Genomic DNA, 19,979 nt, shown 5'->3' with positions numbered 1-19,979 from the left:
ACCACTTACCAAGTTTCACTGGGCTAGGTGTTTTTTTTTTCAGTAGGAAAAGGAATGGCTTGCAAACAGAAGCTTTTAGTCGAGAAGATGAACATTCAGGTTGAGAAGCGACTTTGAGGCTCTTACATAAGAGGTCAATATGCCCATATTCAGAGAAAGGTTCTGTTAAAGAACTTGTCAAATAAAACTTGCCATGAAGTGTACAGACAAGCTGACCAAGTACAGATGCAAATTCTTTTTTGACAATGTCAGAATCATCTTTGACTTTATCTCTGGGGGAAAAAAAAAGTACTAAATCTTTTGTTTTAACTCTGTGGTCTAAATAGTCTTGCTTCATGTGGGGCAAAAGTACTGATTAAACAAAGAACAGAAGCAAAAAAATTTTAATTCTAAAACTAAAAGCAACATTTGTTCTACATATCCAGCAATAAACATAAGTTTGTATATATGACATCTGTCCAATCAAGTTGTATATTCAAATTAAAATATTAATACATACACAAGAATCTTGGGAACTCTGTTATAAGGATTTTGCTGCTGCAGTAAGATAAAGAATCCATTAACACAACTTGTCCGGATTACTTCATGAGAGCTCTGCAGGGCCCAGCTGTAAACTGCTGTTCTCCACTCAAGGTGTATTCTTCTTGGGAACAGAGTCAAAAGAAATACACACCGTGACTGGGCCTGTGGTGCTAAAAAAATTAAAGTCTATTAATCAAGATTTCTAAGTGTTAATTTTACATACACACACCATACATATTTATTCCTTACTGTAAAGTCAAATAACATTTAAAATATATACAGCATTTAATTAAAAGCTCCTTTTCCATATATTAAGCACATGCACTGAAAAAGGTCCATGTATAATCTTACTAGTAACAGGGAAACCAAATTGAAAATTACACCCATCAAATAGCAAAAAATATATATTTGTTTAGGTAGTTACATCTTTGACTTTTTTTTTTTGGCTACACCATGCAGCTTGTGGCATTTTAGCTCCCTGACTAGGGATCAAACCTGGGCCCTCCACAGTGAAAGCACAAAGTCTTAACCACTATATGGCTAAGGAATTCCCTCTCTTTCTTAAGATAACAAAAAATTTTAAATTTGATAATGCCAAGTGCTGGTGAAGATGTGAAATGAAATGAACTCATATTTTGCTAATAGCAATGTAATCTGGAATGACATCTTTGGAGAACAATGTGGCAGAATAGAGCTGAGGATGCACAAATCCTACAATTTATCCCTTTCTACAGGTCTAACTCCTTTTTGAATTATTAAAAAATGTACCTTATTTTGTAATTATTAAAAAACAGAAATGATAAGTGTTAGAAGTCTTATATAGAGATAAGTTAAAACAAATCACACATATAGAATTTTGAGACCACTTACAGTAGCTATCTGAAATCCTCTGGCTTAATGTTAGAAGACTGGTGGCAAATGTGGTCAACTTTAAAGAGTCATCATCAGAATGGAGACAAATCCATGGAAGTGAGAGCATTCCACATAAATCTTCCAGGATATGATCTTCAAATGAAGTGTTTACTACAGAAACACGTAATAGGTGATTAATGGTATCTTTTCCTTAATCATATTTAGCTATGTCTTCTTTCAATGAAAAAAATAGACATTCTACACATCAAATGAAATTACAACAAACATTCAATAAACAGGGGTTCTTAACATAAAGATGATGTTCTGAGGTTTTAAATGTGACTTTACGAAAACATGCATTTATATTTTTAGGAGAATCATAGCATTCTTTAGATTCTCAAAATAAAATTTAAAAGTTATAAATAATTTCTGACTGAAAAAGAATACTAAAAGTATTATACAAATACATTTAGAACTTATAAATTACTGATACACATAAGAGAACTGAAATCAAGAATAAACTTTTGGGCATTCCCAACATTGGTTCATTCAGGCCTTAGACAAAAAAGAAAACTTATTTCCATACTGATTATCGGTTATTTTGATCTATTGCTTTTTTGTACTCACCTTGAATATACATCAAAGCATCATATATTTTTACCACTTTGTCAATAATTGTCTCCAGATCAGGTTTCTGAACAGATTCTAACAAAGTCCTACAGCTCTTATGCACTTTTGTGTAAAAATCCACAGACATCCAAGTTATCATTACTGAAGGTTTCTTCTTACACTTCTGTTGACAGTCCCTGAAATTATAGCTGCAGTTAAAACATTTTTAAGACAATTAAAATGAACTTTATTATAGTCAAAACTAATATTGTAGTGTAAGCCAAAAGAAATTGTGAGTATAAAACTAACCCAAAACTTTAAACCAATTCAAAGTAAATATGCATATCAATTAATATATCATTATTATTTTAAGTTTAATCTCTTTATGTCAGTCTAAATCACACAGGATTTAGTAATTAAAGTTAATCTATGCTATTTAAATGTGATACCACCAGGCTTTAAAATAACAGAAGATATAGTTGTGTAAACCCTTTCTTAACAGCAGGACAAAAGCAGACTTTATCCAAATTAGCTATCACTTCAAGTTATCTCAAACTCCAAATTTAAGGCAATCTGAATTAATACAGCTTCTTTAAACTCCTTCATAACTTTGTATTAGCTAGCTAAGAGTGACTCAGGAAAATTAAAAGATTTAAAAAAAAAGAAAAACAAAGAGTGAGTCAGGAAATACAGAATAAATGATCATATAAAAAATTACCAAGGAGTGTTGGTCTATAACATGGCAGTAAAACATAAGACTAAATCTTCAGAGAGGGTTCAGACTTTATTCCTTCTGATAGAGTAATTAACCTGTATTAAGAACACTAAAATAAAAATATCTCTAATGAGTTTTAAATTCCTACTTTTATTATCAAAGGGAAAAGTTCTTTTGATGAAATATTTGGCTTGAAGAGCACTGAATTTTGAGTTGTATAAAAAAATGTTCTACCTTTCCACCCCAGAAAGTTAGTTCAGGCTTCAGACAAAAAACAGCCTCAATTTTGAATGTGTAAAGAGGACATAAAAACATTTACTTCACAGAATTGTTGTAAAGATTAAATAAGATATGTACAGTACTTAACACAGTATCTGGCATTTAGCAGATGCTCAATACAAAACAAATTTCTCTTTCACTGAAAAATTTTGTGTTCTAAGGTCACAAAAAACAAGTGAATAAAGAGGTCTTCCAAAACAATAAATTTAAACGTATTACACCCAGAAAATACAAGTTGTTTTACCAGTTCATGTTTTGATGAGAACAATGAACAGTACACAGAGCAGTGAGTTGTAGAATGACAGCAATTCCTTCTAAAATCTCAGTAATAGGATTCTTCACATTATTGGATTCAAGGAAAATTTGAAGGTCCTCAGCCTTCTGTTTCAGTGCACTCCATAATATGCTCTTTTTGTTCATATCCACATGTTTAATTCTGTAATTAATTATAACCAGAGTGTAAAGATTCATATTCATATGAATTTATATAATCTTGCTTGTACATGAAAAATATTTTAAACAAAAGACAGTATGTAATGGTAACTACTGACATTTTGTTTGTTTGGTTTTTGCTATACCATATGGCTTGCGGGATTTTAGTTCCCCAACCAGGAATTGAACCCAGCCCTTGGCAGTGAAAGCACTAAGTCCTCATCAGTGCTGGACCACCAGGGAAATCCCTACAACTACTGACATTTATAACAACTTTTACAGTTGGTCAAAATATGGGAATTCTTTGGCTACATTACAAAAAAAAATTTTGTTAATATTTTTTAAATTGTTGATAGATGTATAGTCACAGAGAGTTTTTAATTTATTAAAAAGTCAAATCAGGCAAGTAAAGACTTTTAACTAACCATATTTAGTCATGGAATCTTTTATACTAAAATAGACTACAAGAACTATTAGACTGTTTAAGCACTCCTTCAACTTATAGAAAGAACAAATGTTCTTGGTGTATTTAAGGCAAAGCACTTAAATAAAGGTGATATTTAAGTCACTAAAGTTTTATTAAGTGGCTAAATACAAACTGAATGAAAGTCATACTCCTCAGTCTGTTTTGGTGCTCTTTTGGAAGAGTTTAAAGATGAGCTGAGTCGACGCCTTTTGGGTGATAGTCCATTGCTGTTACTGCTGAGGTTTTCTTGTTGAATTTGGCACTGAACTTCATCAATGATTTCCATACTTTCCATTTTTAAGGCTGCATAAAGTGGGCCCAACAAATACTAAGGAAGCAAAAATAATTTAAAAAACTATTTCTTAGAAAATAAGTTTATATGTATTACTCATAGATAGCAAAAATGCATTCAGTTCAGTTCAGTTCAGTGGTATTAAGATTCCAAAGAAGGTAAATTATTTTCAGAGTCTCATCAAACAAAACAAAAATCTAAGTTAATCTGATTATTTCCCAGTGTATACTTAGACACATATATCCTTCTATAACCTGTTTTCCCTTGACCAAAATGCCATAAAGAAAAATTCTACAAGGAAATGACAAACTTCTTTTATACAACCAATCTAGCAAGATTTACAGATAAAGTAAACTAAAATATTTAATCAATTTATTGTATATCTATTGTATCACACTCCCATAGTTCAAATAGAAAAAAAGACATAATTTGGCATGACTAGTACTATATACTCATAGGTTTTCTAGAAGTGATTGATTATAACCTGTCAAAGAAAAAGTCTAGGTGACTGCTCAAAGTTTTTGCAATGAATTTGATACCTTGAATTCAATGAAGTTGAATTAAAAGGGGCCTCCTTTTAATTAATAATGCAACAAACATGTTTACTCTTCACAAACTCTACTTTAAAACATTCTACTCCATTGGCAATTTATTACTAACATAGTGAACAAGTCTTTCTGAAACCAAATTAAAAATCTGTAATAGGAAGCCAAAGTAGGTTATAAAAAGTATCCCATTCTGAATGTTCATTATTATAGATATTCTAGCAACCAAAAAAAGATATTCTATTTTCTCTTTATTACTCTTGCATAATGCATACACTTAAATTAAGGCAAAAATATATGTTTAACAAGTAACCTTAAAAATGACTTACCTCCACATCTGCTTGAACTCCAAGCACATCGACAAGAGCTTTACAAATATTTTTCACATAAACCTTTCTGACTTGTAAAGCAGATTCATACCCAGCTGGCACATATTTAAGGAAATACTGCAGTAAGTGGCACAAAGCTGCTTTTAGCAAATCAGACTTAAGCTGCAAAAGCACACCATCTTCAAACATGACACAGAGTTTTTCTAGCAGCATATTTAAGTAGACAGGCTCAATATTTCTATAAGCTTCTGTTTCAGAAGAGAACATGGTCTTTATCAGCTTTGATAACGGCTCTTCATAGAGTTTCAATTGGTCAGCATCCATTTCTACTAGTTGTTTTAATAATTCCAAAAATGAGCTGAAAAAAGTGCTGGCTGGTTGTGCTGGTAGTCCTCCAAGCTCAAAGAGTTCAGTTAAAAGGCTAACTGCTAAGGATTTAACTTTTGGTCTCCCATACTCTAGCAGAACACAACCTATCTGCCAAAGTAAGAGTTCCTGCCTTCTAAAAAACACAATTGCAATAATACGAATAAGAACCGTCAATAAAGTGACTTCAATAAACTCTAAATTTTGCATGTTCATGAGCTGCAAAGGAGCTGGCTGTAAATATCCTACATGTTCATCGAATTGACTTAAAAATCGGTGAACTACCACTGGCCATTCCACAAAGTGTTCTACTGCTTCTCTTTTGTGGAGGTAAATCAAGTCTTCAAAAAGATGTAATAATTCCTTCATCAGTACTCCAAAAATAGCAGGACTCTTGCTCTTAAAGAGAAATAATAATGCACATATGACTTCACAGATTCTTTTGTGTAACATATGACAGGATGGAGTGGCTGCAATCCGCAGAAGTCTTGTTATGATCCAATTACTGAATTCTTTGAAATAAACAGAAAAATATATTAAATAAATATGTATCTTAGAGTGCTACTTAATTTGCTAAATGCTTGATTTATTTTTAAAGTATAAACTTCATTGACAAAATAGTCTAAAACATCTCCTACACAATGGAAACATATTATAATAATTTAGAATACCAATTTGGAGTCAGACAAGATCCTAGCTTTCCACTTAGCAGTTGCGTAAACTTTTCATTTCTTTAAACTTCTAAAACTTCATCTTTGAAAAGGGGACAATGACACCTACTTCATATGTTACCCTGACCAAGTAAGATAATATACATGAAATTTTCCACATAATGCCCAAAGTTAACTAAATGCTCAATAAATAGTTATCATTCCCAACAAATATTATTGAATGGTGACTTTGCCTCAGATGCATAAGAACAAATCAGTCATAGTCTTGTTCTCCTAAATCCTACAATATAATTTCTCGAACTTTTAAATTGTAACTAAGAGATATATTTTATATCACAGTGTAGCATAAATATGCATATTATTTTATTTAATAAATGATACAAGTTTCATAAAATATTACTTATTCTGCAACATATTATGAAATTTCTAGTCAATTATATTTCATCTTCGATACCCACTAAATGGGATATAACCTGTTGTTTAAAAGTCAGTGTAGCAAAGAATATAGATTAACAAGTATTTATAATGTATTAATAGTTTAAAAAGTACCATGACAGAAGAAATGTAGAGCACTTTGTATCAACAGAGCATAAAGAAAGAGCAACTAGGCTAGTCCTAGCATAGACCATCAGTAATGGTCAGAAAAGACTTTTTAGAGGACATACTATCAAGTTCAGTTCAGTTCAGTTCAGTTCAGTTCAGTCGCTCAGTCGTGTCCGACTCTCCGTGACCCCATGAATCACAGCACGCCAGGCCTCCCTGTCCATCACCAACTCCCGGAGTTCACTCAAACTCATGTCCACAGAGTCGGTGATGCCATCCAGCCATCTCATTCTCCGTCGTCCCCTTCTCCTCCCGCCCCCAACCTTTCCCAGCATCAGAGTCTTTTCCAGTGAGTCAACTCGAGGTGGCCAAAGTATTGCAGCAAAAAAAAAAAAAGATTCAAGCAAAAAATTTTAAAATACTCTATGCATTGTACAGAAAAAAAGATATTTGCTTTACATCTCTTTACAATGAAGCCAACAAAGGGACAAAAGTAGTGAGAATAAGGAGAAAAGCCTGGAAAAAAGTTTCAACATCCAGAATGGGAGTAGTAAGCTTTTTCTGAGAGGGCCAAATATGAAATATTTCAGGCTTGAGGGCCATATGATCTCCATGTCAATTACTCAGTTGCCTTGGAAGTAGCTGCAGACAATACATAAATGAATGCTTATGGCTGCTGCTGCTGCTGCTGCTATGTCACTTCAGTCGTGTCCGACTCTGTGTGACCCCATAGACGGAAGCCCACCAGGCTCCCCCTTCCCTGGGATTCTCCAGGCAAGAACACTGGAGTGGGTTGCCATTTCCTTCTCCATTGTGTGAAAGTGAATGTTCCAACAAAACTTTGTTTCCAGAAACAGACAGCCAGCCTATGAGCGAGCCATGGTTTGCTAATGCGCGATCTAAAAAAAAGACATTATCAAAAACAGAAAAAAGAAAACTGCTTAAATGTTCAATGGCATATAAACATATTCAGTTACTTCTGCTCCACTCATGGTATTTAGTTCATAATAAAAGAAAACAAGGATGCATGAAATAAAACCATTTTGCTCCCTTAACTTATAGCAAATTTGACCAAAATACACATAACAATGTGTTTGTGACATTTCAGAAGAGCAGAAGAGGCAGAATTCATAAAAGAGATCGCAAATGAATGTACAAACAGCAGAACTTACCAATACAACTGCCTTTGGCTTCATTTTGCCCATGGCTTCCATTCACATTTACAAACATAAGTGGGGAGGACTTCATGATATGCTGGATGAAATCAAGCAACATCACAGAGGTTGGCTGAGAGTCAGTTTTCTTTACAAGTTCCAGAGCAACTAAAACAACAAAAGATTCATTTCAAAGAGTCATAACAAATTAAGTGGCAGTCTTTTTGTTAAGAAACTAGTCTCTGGTGACAAGAATTATGTCCAACACAGTGTTTATGATAAATTCATAGGACTAAACACTACAATCCTATCTTCCTAATTTTAAATGTTTAATAATCACATGTTTTCATCTATCATATATCCATTTACCAAACATGTAGGCTATAGGCCTATAATATTCCTGGCACTGTGTTAAAATCTGAGGGTTAAAAAAACCTCGTAACAATCAGTGAGGGAGTCAGACAAATAAACTAGTAATTATATCAATAATATGATGTGTTAATTACACTAATCTACAATAAATGAAACAAGAGTCTGGAAAGAGCCTGTGAAGAAGTTGATTCCTAGATGATGAGAAGTTGGTCAAACAGACAGGGTAAGGACAAGTGGTCTAAACAGATGGAATAACATATGAAAACACATTTTGCAAGTACTCAGTAGTCCTTTATTATTTTTCAGGAACTCAAAAGTTCACTGACTGAAAAAGAAAGGCTAGATGACTATTGTAATTTTTAAAATTTATGTCAAATTTGGAATTAAATTTAGGAATCATGAGCCACATGCCACTCTAGATTATCCTTTCCATGTGATTTCAACAGACATGGCACATATGACACCATCTTACCAAGTTGGTATATTTGTCTTTTAGATTGTCACAAACAGTAAACAGTTAATTCAACAACTCACAGAATCTTATTACCTTCCATAGACAAAGTGGCCAACTCTTATACAAAGAGTTTCTTAAAATGGCATCTGATGTTTTTCAACCACTGACATAAGACCTATCTAAAAGAGAACTGGCCAAATATTTTTATTTAAAATAATTCATACATCAAAGAAGACTCAATGGCAAGCAGTATCTAGATAACAAAGAGGAAAACAGAATTATTTTAAAAGTGTAAATCACATTACATAACAAGTAATACATACTTTAATACAAACAACAACAAATAACTATCATAAATCCTAATTATATATCTAAAGCTACATGGAGAAAAATGCTACTATAATGTGCATACATGAAAAAGAAAACAATTCATAAGATTTACATCAGAAATAATTGTTTCTTACCAACATTTACGTCTGTAAGTATTCGGTCAATGAACTGACATAGAATTTGTCTTGGCTTCTGTACAACAGTATTATATTCCTCTGGACTGGCACTAAAACACAAATAAAATGCTTTTAACCCTTAAAGGGATGATACCATGGATGATACCACTGTAATGGCAGCAAGCGAAGAGGAATTAAAGACCTTCTTGATGAGGGTGAAGGAGGAGACTGAAAAAGCCAGCTTAAAACTAAATATTAAAAAAACGAAAAACATGGCATCCGGCCTCATTACTTCATGGCAAACAGAAGGGGAGAAAGTGGAAACAGTGACAGATTTCCTCATCGTGGGCTCTAAAATCACTGTGGATGGTGACTGCAGCCATGAAATCAGAAGACAACTGTTTCTTGGCAGGAAAGCTATAACAAACCTAGACAGTGTGTTGAAAAGTAGAGACATCACTCAGCCAACAAAGGTCCATACAGTCAAGGTTATGGTCTTCCCAGTGGTCACGTAGGGTTGTGAAAGCTGGACTGTAAAGAAGGTAGAGCACCAAAGAATTAATGCCTCTGAACTGTGGTGCTAGAGAAGACTCTTGAGAGTCCCTTGGACAGCGAGGAGATCAAACCAGGTAATCTTAAAGGAAATCAGCCGTGAATACTCATTGGAAGGACTGATGTTGAAGCTGAAGCACCGGTATTTTGGTCACCTGATGTGAATAGCCAACTCTGGAAAAGTCCCTGATGCTAGGAAAGACTGAGGGCAGAAAGAAAGAGGGTGTCAGAGGATAAGATGGCTGGATGGCATCACCAATGCAACGGACATGAACTTGGGCAAACTCTGGGAGGTGATGAGGGACAGGGAGGCCTGGCGTGCTGCAATCCATGGGATCACAAACAGTTGGACACAACTGGGTGAATGAACAACAACAACCCTTAAAGGGACTCAACGATTTCATCTGCAAAAAATTCTCTAAAGTTGAACTTACCAAATGTGTTTAGTTTTAATGTTGACACTGATAGTATTCTGCAAAGTATACAATCTGCAAAATCTAGACCTGTCTTGCCCAATATGGTACACCTCTATCACAAGCTATTGAGAACCTGATATATAGTTAGTCCAAAATGAGATGTGCTACAAATATGAAATACACATTGGATTTGGAATATTCACTACCAAAAATGTGTAATACTTCATTAATAACTTTATATTAATTACATGCTAAAATGATAACATCTGGATATACTGAGTTAAATAATATACTTTGGGTTTCTTTAGTTTCTTTTAATTGAAGCATAATTGACTTATGACATTGTATTAGTTTCTGGCATACAGCAAAGTAAATCAGTTATCATATATTCTTTTTCATATTTTTTTTATTATGGTTTATTATAGGATAATCAATATAGCTTTCTGTGCTATGCAATAGGATGTTGTTGTTTATCCATCTGTATATAATAATTTGCATCTGCTAGCCCCAAACTCCGGAGAAGGCAATGGCAAGCCACTCCAGTACTCTTGCCTAGAAAATCCCATGGATGGAAGAGCCTGGTAGGCTGCAGTCCCTGGGGTCGCTAAGGGTCAGACACGACTGAGCGACTTCACTTTCACTTTTCACTTTCACACATTGGAGAAAGAAATGGCAACCCACTCCAGTGTTCTTGCCTGGAGAATCCCAGGGACGGGGGAGCCTGGTGGGCTTCCGTCTATGGGGTCGCACAGAGTCGGACACGACTGAAGTGACTTAGCAGCAGCAGCAGCAGCCCCAAACTCCCAGTCCAGCTCTCCCCTGCTCCCCACCTTTGGCAGTAACAAGTCTGTTCTCTATGTCTGAGTCTGTTTCTGATTCATAAGTAAGTTCATTTGTGTTGTATTTTAAATTCCACATATAAGTGATATATACAATATGGTAATAACATATTTGCAAAAATTAATTTCAGCTATTTCCTTTTTGTAATGCAGCACTTTGTAATGTGGGAAATTTTCAATTATATACGTGACTTCCTTCATATTTCTATTGAATAGATCTAGACTTCTAGAAAAATCAAAAGAAAACAGTTTCTACAACAAAGAAATTCCAAGGGAAAAAAGAGAGAAGAAACTTATAATGAAAACTTAAGAGCCATACTGACCAAGTACAATGGTTGATCCTACATTGGATTCTGAATCAAGAATAAAAACTAATAGCAAACTATAAATGACAACTGGGAAAATCTGAGCAGACTAGATATTTGATGTTTTTAAGAAATTAAGGTTTTAAGTATGATAATGGTATTGTGGTATGTCTAAAAAGTCTTTACATTCTAGAAATAAATAGTGGTATTTATTGATAAAATGATGTCTGGAATTTGCTGCAAAGAATTCTGAGGAGTAGATTTAAATCTAAAGAAATCTATTTAGGAGGCGGTCCTAAGATGGCAGAGGAATAGGATGGGGAGACCACATTCTCCACGACAAATTCATTGAAAGAACATTTGAGCGCCAAGCAAATTCCATAGAACAACTTCTGAATGCTGGCAGAGGACATCAGTCACCCAGAAAAGCAGCCAGTTGTCTTCAAAAGGAGGTAGGACAAAATATAAAAAATAAAAAGAGAGACAAAAGAGGTAGGGACAGAGATCCATCCCAGGAAGGGAATCCCTTGCATTCCTATACACTAATAATGAGAAAAGAGAGAAATTAAGGAAACAATTCCATTCACCATTGCAACGAAAAGAATAAAATACTTAGGACTATACCTACCTAAAGAAACAAAAGACCTATATATAGAAAACTATAAAACACTGGTGAGAAATCAAAGAGGACACAAACAGATGGAGAAATATACTGTGTTCATGGATCGGCAGAATCAATATAGTGAAAATGAGTATACTACCCAAAACAATCTATAGATTCAATGCAATCCCTATCAAGCTACCAATGGTATTTTTCAGAGAACTACAACAAATAACTTCACAATTTGTATGGAAATACAAAACACCTCGAATAGCCAAAGTAATCTTGAGAAAGAAGAATGGAACTGGAGGAATCAACCTGCCTGACCTCAGGCTCTCCTACAAAGCCACAGTCATCGAGACAGTATGGTACTGGCATAAAGACAGAAATATAGATCAATGGAACAAAACAGAAAGCCCAGAGAAAATTCACGCACCTATGGACACCTTATCTTTGACAAAGGAAGCAAGAATATACAATGGAAAAAAGACAATCTCTTTAACAAGTGATGCTGGGAAAACTGGTCAACCACTTGTAAAAGAATGAAACTAGATCACTTTCTAACACCATACACAAAAATAAACTCAAAATGAATTAAAGATCTAAACATAAGACCAGAAACTATAAAACTCCTAGAGGAAAACATAGGCAAAACACTCTCCGACATAAACCACAGCAGGATCCTCTATGACCCACCTCCAAGAATACTGGAAATAAAAGCAAAAATGAACAAATGGGACCTAATTAAAATTAAAAGATTCTGTACAACAAAGGAAACTATAAGCAAGGTGAAAAGACAGCCTGCAGAATGGGAGAAAATAATAGCAAACGAAGCAATGGACAAAGAATTAATCTCAAAAATATACAAGCAACTCCTGCAGCTCAATTCCAGAAAAATAAAAGACCCAATCAAAAAGTGGGCCAAAGAATTAAACAGACATTTCTCCAAAGAAGACATACAGATGGCTAACAAACACATGAAAAGATGCTGAACATCACTCATTATCAGAGAAATGCAAATCAAATGAGGTACCATTTCACACCAGTAAGAATGGCTGCTATCCAAAAGTCTACAAGCAATAAATGTTGGAGAGGGTGTGGAGAAAAGGGAACCTTCTTACACTGTTGGTGGGAATGCAAACTAGTACAGCCACTACGGAGAACAGTGTGGAGATTCCTTAAAAAACTGGAAACAGAACTGCCATACGACCCAGCAATCCGACTTCTGGGCATACACACTAAGGAAATCAGAATTGAAAGAGACACATGTACCCCAATGTTCATTGCAGCCTGTTTATAATAGCCAGGACATGGAAGCAACCTAGATGTCCACCAGTAGACGAATGGATGAGAAAGCTGTGGTACATATACACAATGGTGTATTACTCAGCCATTAAAAAGAATGCATTTGAATCAGTTCTAATAAGGTGGCTGAAACTGGAGCCTCTTATACAGAGTGAAGTAAGCCAGAAAGCAAAACACCAATACAGTATACTAACACATATATACGGAATTTAGAAAGAAGGTAATGATAAGCCTGTACGCGAGACAGCAAAAGAGACACAGATGTACAGAACAGTCTTTTGGACTCTGTGGGAGAGGGTGAGGGCAGGATGATTTGGGAGAATGGCATTGAAACATGTAATATCATATATGAAACGAATCGCCAGTCCAAGTTTGATGCATGATAAAGAGTGCTTGGGGCTGGTGCACAGGGATGTCCCAGAGGGATGGGATGGCAAGAGGGGTGGGAGGGGGATTCAGGATGGGGAACACATGTACACTCATGACAGATTCAAGTCAATGTATGGCAAAACCAATACAATATTATAAAGTAAAATAAATAAATTTTTAAAAAAATGGTACTTAAAAATATAATTTAAAATAACTTCAAAAAATATAGAGTATCTAAAGAACAAATATACAAGAATAAATGTATACCCTAGTAAAAATGTATAAGGTCCTTCTGGAGAAAATTGTAAAAATTTATTTAAAACATTGAAAAAGATTCAAATAAATGGAAGAATACACCGTATTTATGGATGAGATGCTTCAATATCATAAATATTTAAATTCTCCTAAAATGGATGTGTAATTCCTCTCAAAATATTCTCTTTTTTTGGTGGAACTTCAAAAGCTGAATATAAAATATATATGATATGCAATGACTTATGAACAGGCAAGGGAAATGTGGGAGGATTGGGCCTCTCATATATCAAGCATTATAAAACTTTGGTAACTAAGACAGGGTGGTATTGGTGTGGAGATACAGACAGACCAAAAGAAAACCATGGAGAGTCCAGACACATAAATATGGACATCTGCTAAATGTCAGAAGTGGGATTGCAAATCAGCATGAGGAGTCCAGCTTTTGAATAAATAACCCTTTGCCAACTTGATCCCTTACCTTATGCCAAATATAAAAAGCAAACCAAATATAAAAAGTCAGTTCAACTGGATTAAAGACCTAAACGTAAAAGGCCAAAATTAACAGAGAATACTCTGAAGGAGACAGAATAACCTATTGGTGTAGAAAGAATTTCCCAAACATAAAATGTAAAAACAATAAAGGAAAAGACTGACTAAAATTGTCTTCAAATTAAGTTAATATTCATCCAAAGGCACTATAAAGAGAAGGAAACTAAAAGTCACAAACTGGGAGAAGATATTTGCTACACATAAAAACAATAAAGGGTTGCTATGTGAAAGTGAAAGAGGAGAGTGAAAAGGTTGGCTTGAAGCTCAACATTCAGAAAACAAAGATCATGGCATCTGGTCCCATCACTTCATGGGAAATAGATGGAAAAACAGTGGAAACAGCGTCAGACTTTATTTTTTTGGGCTCCAAAATCACTGCAGATGCTGATTGCAGCCATGAAATTAAAAGACGCTTGCTCCTTGGAAGGAAAGTTATGACCAACCTTGATAGTATATTAAAAAGCAGAGACATTACTTTGCCAACAAAGGTCCGTCTGGTCAAGGCAATGGTTTTTCCTGTGGTCATGTATGGATGTGAGAGTTGGACTGTGAAGAAAGCTGATCACCGAAGAATTGATGCTTTTGAACTGTGGTGTTGGAGAAGACTCTTGAGAGTCCCTTATACTGCAAGGAGATCCAACCAGTCCATTCTAAAGGAGATCAATCCTGGGTGTTCATTGGAAGGACTGATGCTAAAGTTGAAACTGCAATACTTTGGCCACCTCATGAGACGAGTTGACTCACTGGAAAAGACTCTGATGCTGGGAAAGGTTGGGGGCGGGAGGAGAAGGGGACGACAGAGAATGAGATGACTGGATGGCATCACCGACTCTGTGGACATGAGTTTGAGTGAACTCCGGGAGTTGGTGATGGACAGGGAGGCCTGGCGTGCTGTGATTCATGGGGTCGCGGAGAGTCGGACAGGACTGAGCGACTGAACTGAACTGAACTGAACTGATGTGGACTGTATAAAGAATGCTATTACATCAATAGGAGAAAGACCAATACAACAACCCAGCAGATAACTGGGAAGGCTTAATGGGCATGTTATAAAAGAAATTCCAATTATCAATACAAAAATGAAAAGATACTCAAGTTCATTAATAATCAGGAAAATCCAAAGTAAACTATAGTGACATACTGCATACCCATCTAATGGCTACAAATGAAAAGTTTAATGATACCAAGTGTAAGGGAGAATGTAGAGCAATGGAAACAGAAAGGGAAAGCTCTGTTGGTGGGAAAATAAATTGTTACAAGTACTTTGGAAACTATTTTTGCATTAGCTTTATTTTCATTAATAAAGTGAAACATATGCAAAAAAAAAGAAATCTATTTAAATCTATTGAGAAACAGATTTAAGGGACTAGATCTGATAGACAGAGTGCCTGATGAACTCTGGACAGAGGTTCCTGACATTGTAGAGGAAACAGGGAGCAAGACCATTCCCATGAAAAAGAAATGCAAAAAAGCAAAATGGCTATCTGAGGAGGCCTTACAAACAGCTGTGAAAAGAAGAGAAGTGAAAAGCAAAGGAGAAAAGGAAAGATATATCCATTTGAATGCAAAGTTCCACAGAACAGCAAGGAGAGAAAAGAAAGCCTTTCTCAGTGATCTCTGCAAAGAAAATAGAGGAAAACAATACAATGGGAAAGACTAGAGATCTCTTCAAGAAAATTAGAAGAACATTTCATGCAAAGATGGGCTTCTCTGGTGGCTCAGAGGATAAAGCATCTGCCTGCAATGCAGGAGATCCGGGTTCAATCCCTGGGTTGGGAAGATCCCCTGGAGAAGGAAATGGCAAAACACTCGAGTATTCTTGCCTGGAGAATCCCATGGACACAGGAGCTTGGCAAGCTACAGTCCATGGGGTAGCAAAGAGTCAGTCACGACTGAGCAGCTTCACTTTCACTTTCAAGGGAACAATTCATGCAAAGATGGGCTCAATAAAGGACAGAAATGGTATGGACCTAACAGAAGCAGAAGATATTAAGAAGAGGTGGTGGCAAGAATACACAGAAGACCTGTACAAAAAAGATCTTCATGACCCAGATAATCACGATGGTGTCATCACTCACCTAGAGCAAGACATCTTGGAATGTGAAGTCAAGTGGGCCTTAGAAAGCATCACTACGAACAAAGCTAGTGGAGGTGATGGAATTCGAGTTGAGCTATTTCAAATCCTGAAAGATGATGCTGTGAAAGTGCTGCACTCAATATGCTAGCAAATTGAAAACTCAGCAGTGACCACAGGACTGGAAAAGGTCACTTTTCATTCCAGTCCCTAAGAAAGGCAATGCCAAAGAATGCTCAAACTATCACACAATTGCACTCATCTCACATGCTAATAAAGTCATGCTCAAAATTCTCCAAGCCAGGCTTCAGCAATATGTGAACCGTGAACTTCCAGATGTTCAAGCTGGTTTTAGAAAACGCAGAGGCACCAGAGATCAAATTGCCAACATCCGCTGAATCATGGAGAAAGCAAGAGAGTTACAGAAAAACATCTATTTCTGCTTCATCAACTATGCCAAAGCCTTTGTCTGTGTGGATCACAATAAACTGTGGAACATTCTGAAAGAGATGGGAATACCAGACCACCTGACCTGCCTCTTGAGAAACCTGTATGCAGGTCAGGAAGCAACAGTTAGAACTGGACATGGAACAACAGACTGGTTCCAAATAGGAAAAGGAGTATGTCAAGGCTGTATATTGTCACCCTGCTTATTTAACTTATATGCAGAATACATCATGAGAAACACTGAGCTGGATGAAGCACAAGCTGGAATCAAGATTGCCGGGAGAAACATGAATAACCTCAGATATGCAGATGACACCATCCTTAAGGCAGAAAGTGCAGAAGAACTAAACACCTTCTTGATGAAAGTGAAAGAGGAGAGTGAAAAAGTTGGCTTGAAGCTCAATGTTCAGAAAGCTAAGATTATGGCATCTGGTCCCATCACTTCATGGCAAATAGATGGGGAAACAGTGGAAGCAGTGAGAGGCTTTATTTTGTGGAGCTCCAAAATAACTGCAAATGGTGACTGCAGCCATGAAATTAAAAGACGCTCACTCCTTGGAAGGAAAGTTATGACCAACCTAGATAGCATATTAAAAAGCAGAGACATTACTTTGCCAACAAAGGTCCATCTAGTCAAGGCTATGGTTTTTCCAGTGGTCATGTACGGATGTGAGAGTTGGACTGTGAAGAAAGCTGATTGCCGAAGAATTGATGCTTTTGAACTGTGGTGCTGGAGAAGACTCTTGAGAGTCCCTTGGACTGCAAGGAGATCCAACCAGGCTATTCTAAAGGAGATCAGTCCTGGGTGTTCACTGGAAGGACTGATGCTAAAGCTGAAGCTCCAATACTTTGGCCACCTCATGCGAAAGGTTGACTCACTGGAAAAGACTCTGATGCTAGGAGGGATTTGGAGGCAGGAGGAGAAGGGGACGACAGAGAATGAGATGGCTGGATGGCATCACCAACTCGATGACATGAGTTTGAGTGAACTCCGGGAGTTGGTGATGGACAGGGAGGCCTGGCGTGCTGTGATTCATGGGGTCACAAAGAGTCAGACACGACTGAGCGACTGAACTGAACTGAACTAAGTTCTATTGATGAAAGAGAGTATAAATAAGTCCAAGATACTATTATTTTCATTAACAAGTATCATAGAGGAAGACAGAAAAGGGAAGAGAAGTATGAATCAGTAAGTTCTATATTAAAGCAAGGTGGGGAAAACACACTGAGCTTCACACTGAGCCTGAAAGATGAAATCTGTATATCAGTTTCCCATATGAACACTTGCCTTCATCTTATTTTAGAAAGGCAGATGTTACTTTACAAAATGTTAACACAAGTATGCTTGCAACATTCATGCAAAGTGGGGAAAAAAATTATACACACAACAATAGGATGATTCAGTTAAGACAAGTAGGGTCCCTTCATTTACATCCTCCTATTTATGTAACTGAGGAAGACTAAATGTCAAGGTCTGTAGGATCTACAAGTGGAGATAGGTACAAATGTATGGCAAAAAGAAAGGGAATTAAATATCCCATGGGATTAATGTCAGTTGTGGCTGAGTGCTAAGTTTCCAAGCAGTTTAAGAAATCGAAAAGCAACTATTCCAATTGACAGTTCAACTGCAGCAGTGGTACAAGCCCACTTTTTTTCTATTCAGTGTATTACAAAAATTAAACAAACAAAAACCCTGTCTCTCATCTTCAGGCCAGGTTTAGGAAAGGCTGTGTGTGTGCTGAATGGGGATAGCAGCCATTGACATCTTTCCCCTCTCTTTCGGCAGCTCATTTACAGAATTACTTGGGTGGTAAAGAATCCACCTGCCAATGCAGGAAAGGTGGGTTCATTCCATTGCTGGGTCGTAAGATCCACTCCAGTATTCTTGTCTGGAAAATCCCTTGGATAAAGGAGACTGGTGGGCTGCAGACAAAAATGTCATCGACAGAGGAGCCTGGCAAGCTGCAGTCCATGGGGTCACAAAGAATCAGACACGACGTTCACGGGAAATAACAACTTGCAACTGCAACATTAAGGTATCTTCAAATTCTAGCAACATTCTGTGAACATTTATGTTCTGTGGACGTTGTGGGAGATCCCTGGGATTTATGAGTAAAATAACGTTTTGAAGAGGGGATGATCAGTACGAAAAGGTCCCATCTCCAGAATGGCCTATGGTTTCATTTAGAAACTTTTTCAAACAACGGCTTCCTTACACAAAATCAGAACGAGTGATTTTTCTTCCGAGGGTAGTTTTGGGTCAAAAAGCTAAATACCAATACCAAAAACTAAATACCACCAGTGATCATAAAGCACAGGAACTGGGGAAAGTGCAGGGGGCAAGCACCCTATCTAAGGGACGAGGCTTTCGAGAAGCAAATGAGTGAAGGAAAGTGACGAGAAAGTGATCAGAAGGCACCTTCCCTCCCGCCGCTGAGGCAATCCCCTGGGGGCTCGGGATGGGGGGTGGGGGAAGAACTCCCGCCCGCGGCTGAGGTAAAGTGGGACCAACAGACGGCCCGTCCCCTCCAACCCGCATCCCGCCGGTGTGCGGCGACTCCCCGCGCCCCGCGACCTTTCAACGGCCTCTCTGAGGGAGAAGCGCTCCAGTCAGCCGTGGAGCATCTCCACAAGGGCCGCGGTCGGGGTTGAGGGGATGGAGCCGGGACGCGCGCGACCGGTGAGGAAGAGCGCGTTAGATGCCAGCCTGGCCCTACCTGCCCAGCTCCCGGAGGGCTGGGATCATAGACGCCAGTTCCAAGCCTGGCTCGCCCATTCTGAGGACGCGCGGCACTCTTCAATTACAATGAGGCGGGTTCCTGGCGTCTCCACAACTACCTCTGGTGAGGAGGCGCGGCGCGCGACGGAGCCTCACGGGGCCCAAAACTCCTCCCGGAAGCCGCGGCAGGTCGGGTCTCCGGGCGTGAGTTCGTTTCCGCATAGGACCCGGGGGAAGCCTGGCGGCCGTGAGGGGGCGTGGCGAGGGGCGGGCCGCGCTCCGGTCCGGTTTCCGGGGTAAGGTTCTCTCTGAGCTGGAGCGGTCGGCGGGCGAGATTTGCTGGATTTGGTTTTTAGCTCCTCTGCTCTATCACGCCCAGCCACAGAGTCTCGGAGAAGCCAGACCCCTGAATCTATGAGGACGACAGGGGCATGGTGGGGACCAACCCAGAATCCCTCGCATCACAAACTTGAAAACTGAGGCAATTCAGCAGCTAAAGGC

The 19,979-nt window shown here is 37.6% G+C and overlaps 1 protein-coding gene across 2 annotated transcripts in view; it reads right to left on the bottom strand.

Annotated features, from left to right (window-relative positions):
- ATR (ATR checkpoint kinase) overlaps nucleotides 1-19,628 on the bottom strand; it is a 116,322-nt gene extending 96,694 nt beyond the window's left edge. For both annotated transcript variants that reach the window (XR_016038305.1, XM_055412376.2), the window contains exons 1-10: nucleotides 19,477-19,628; nucleotides 9,066-9,157; nucleotides 7,794-7,943; nucleotides 5,042-5,919; nucleotides 4,025-4,203; nucleotides 3,222-3,413; nucleotides 2,002-2,180; nucleotides 1,393-1,545; nucleotides 500-692; nucleotides 10-272 (exon numbers count right to left, since the gene is read on the bottom strand). Coding sequence is in view for 1 of the 2 variants with exons in the window: in XM_055412376.2 (XP_055268351.2) it covers nucleotides 10-272; nucleotides 500-692; nucleotides 1,393-1,545; nucleotides 2,002-2,180; nucleotides 3,222-3,413; nucleotides 4,025-4,203; nucleotides 5,042-5,919; nucleotides 7,794-7,943; nucleotides 9,066-9,157; nucleotides 19,477-19,535 (2,338 nt within the window). In the remaining variant the exon portion in view is untranslated. The remainder of the gene's footprint in view (nucleotides 1-9; nucleotides 273-499; nucleotides 693-1,392; nucleotides 1,546-2,001; nucleotides 2,181-3,221; nucleotides 3,414-4,024; nucleotides 4,204-5,041; nucleotides 5,920-7,793; nucleotides 7,944-9,065; nucleotides 9,158-19,476) is intronic.
- Nucleotides 19,629-19,979: the final 351 nt, after the last annotated feature.

This window comes from Moschus berezovskii, chromosome 1 (assembly GCF_049115385.1).
Source record: "Moschus berezovskii isolate FMDL1 chromosome 1, NW_MosBer_1.0, whole genome shotgun sequence".
NCBI lineage: Eukaryota > Metazoa > Chordata > Mammalia > Artiodactyla > Moschidae > Moschus > Moschus berezovskii.
This window is presented reverse-complemented; position numbering and strand designations above follow the sequence as displayed.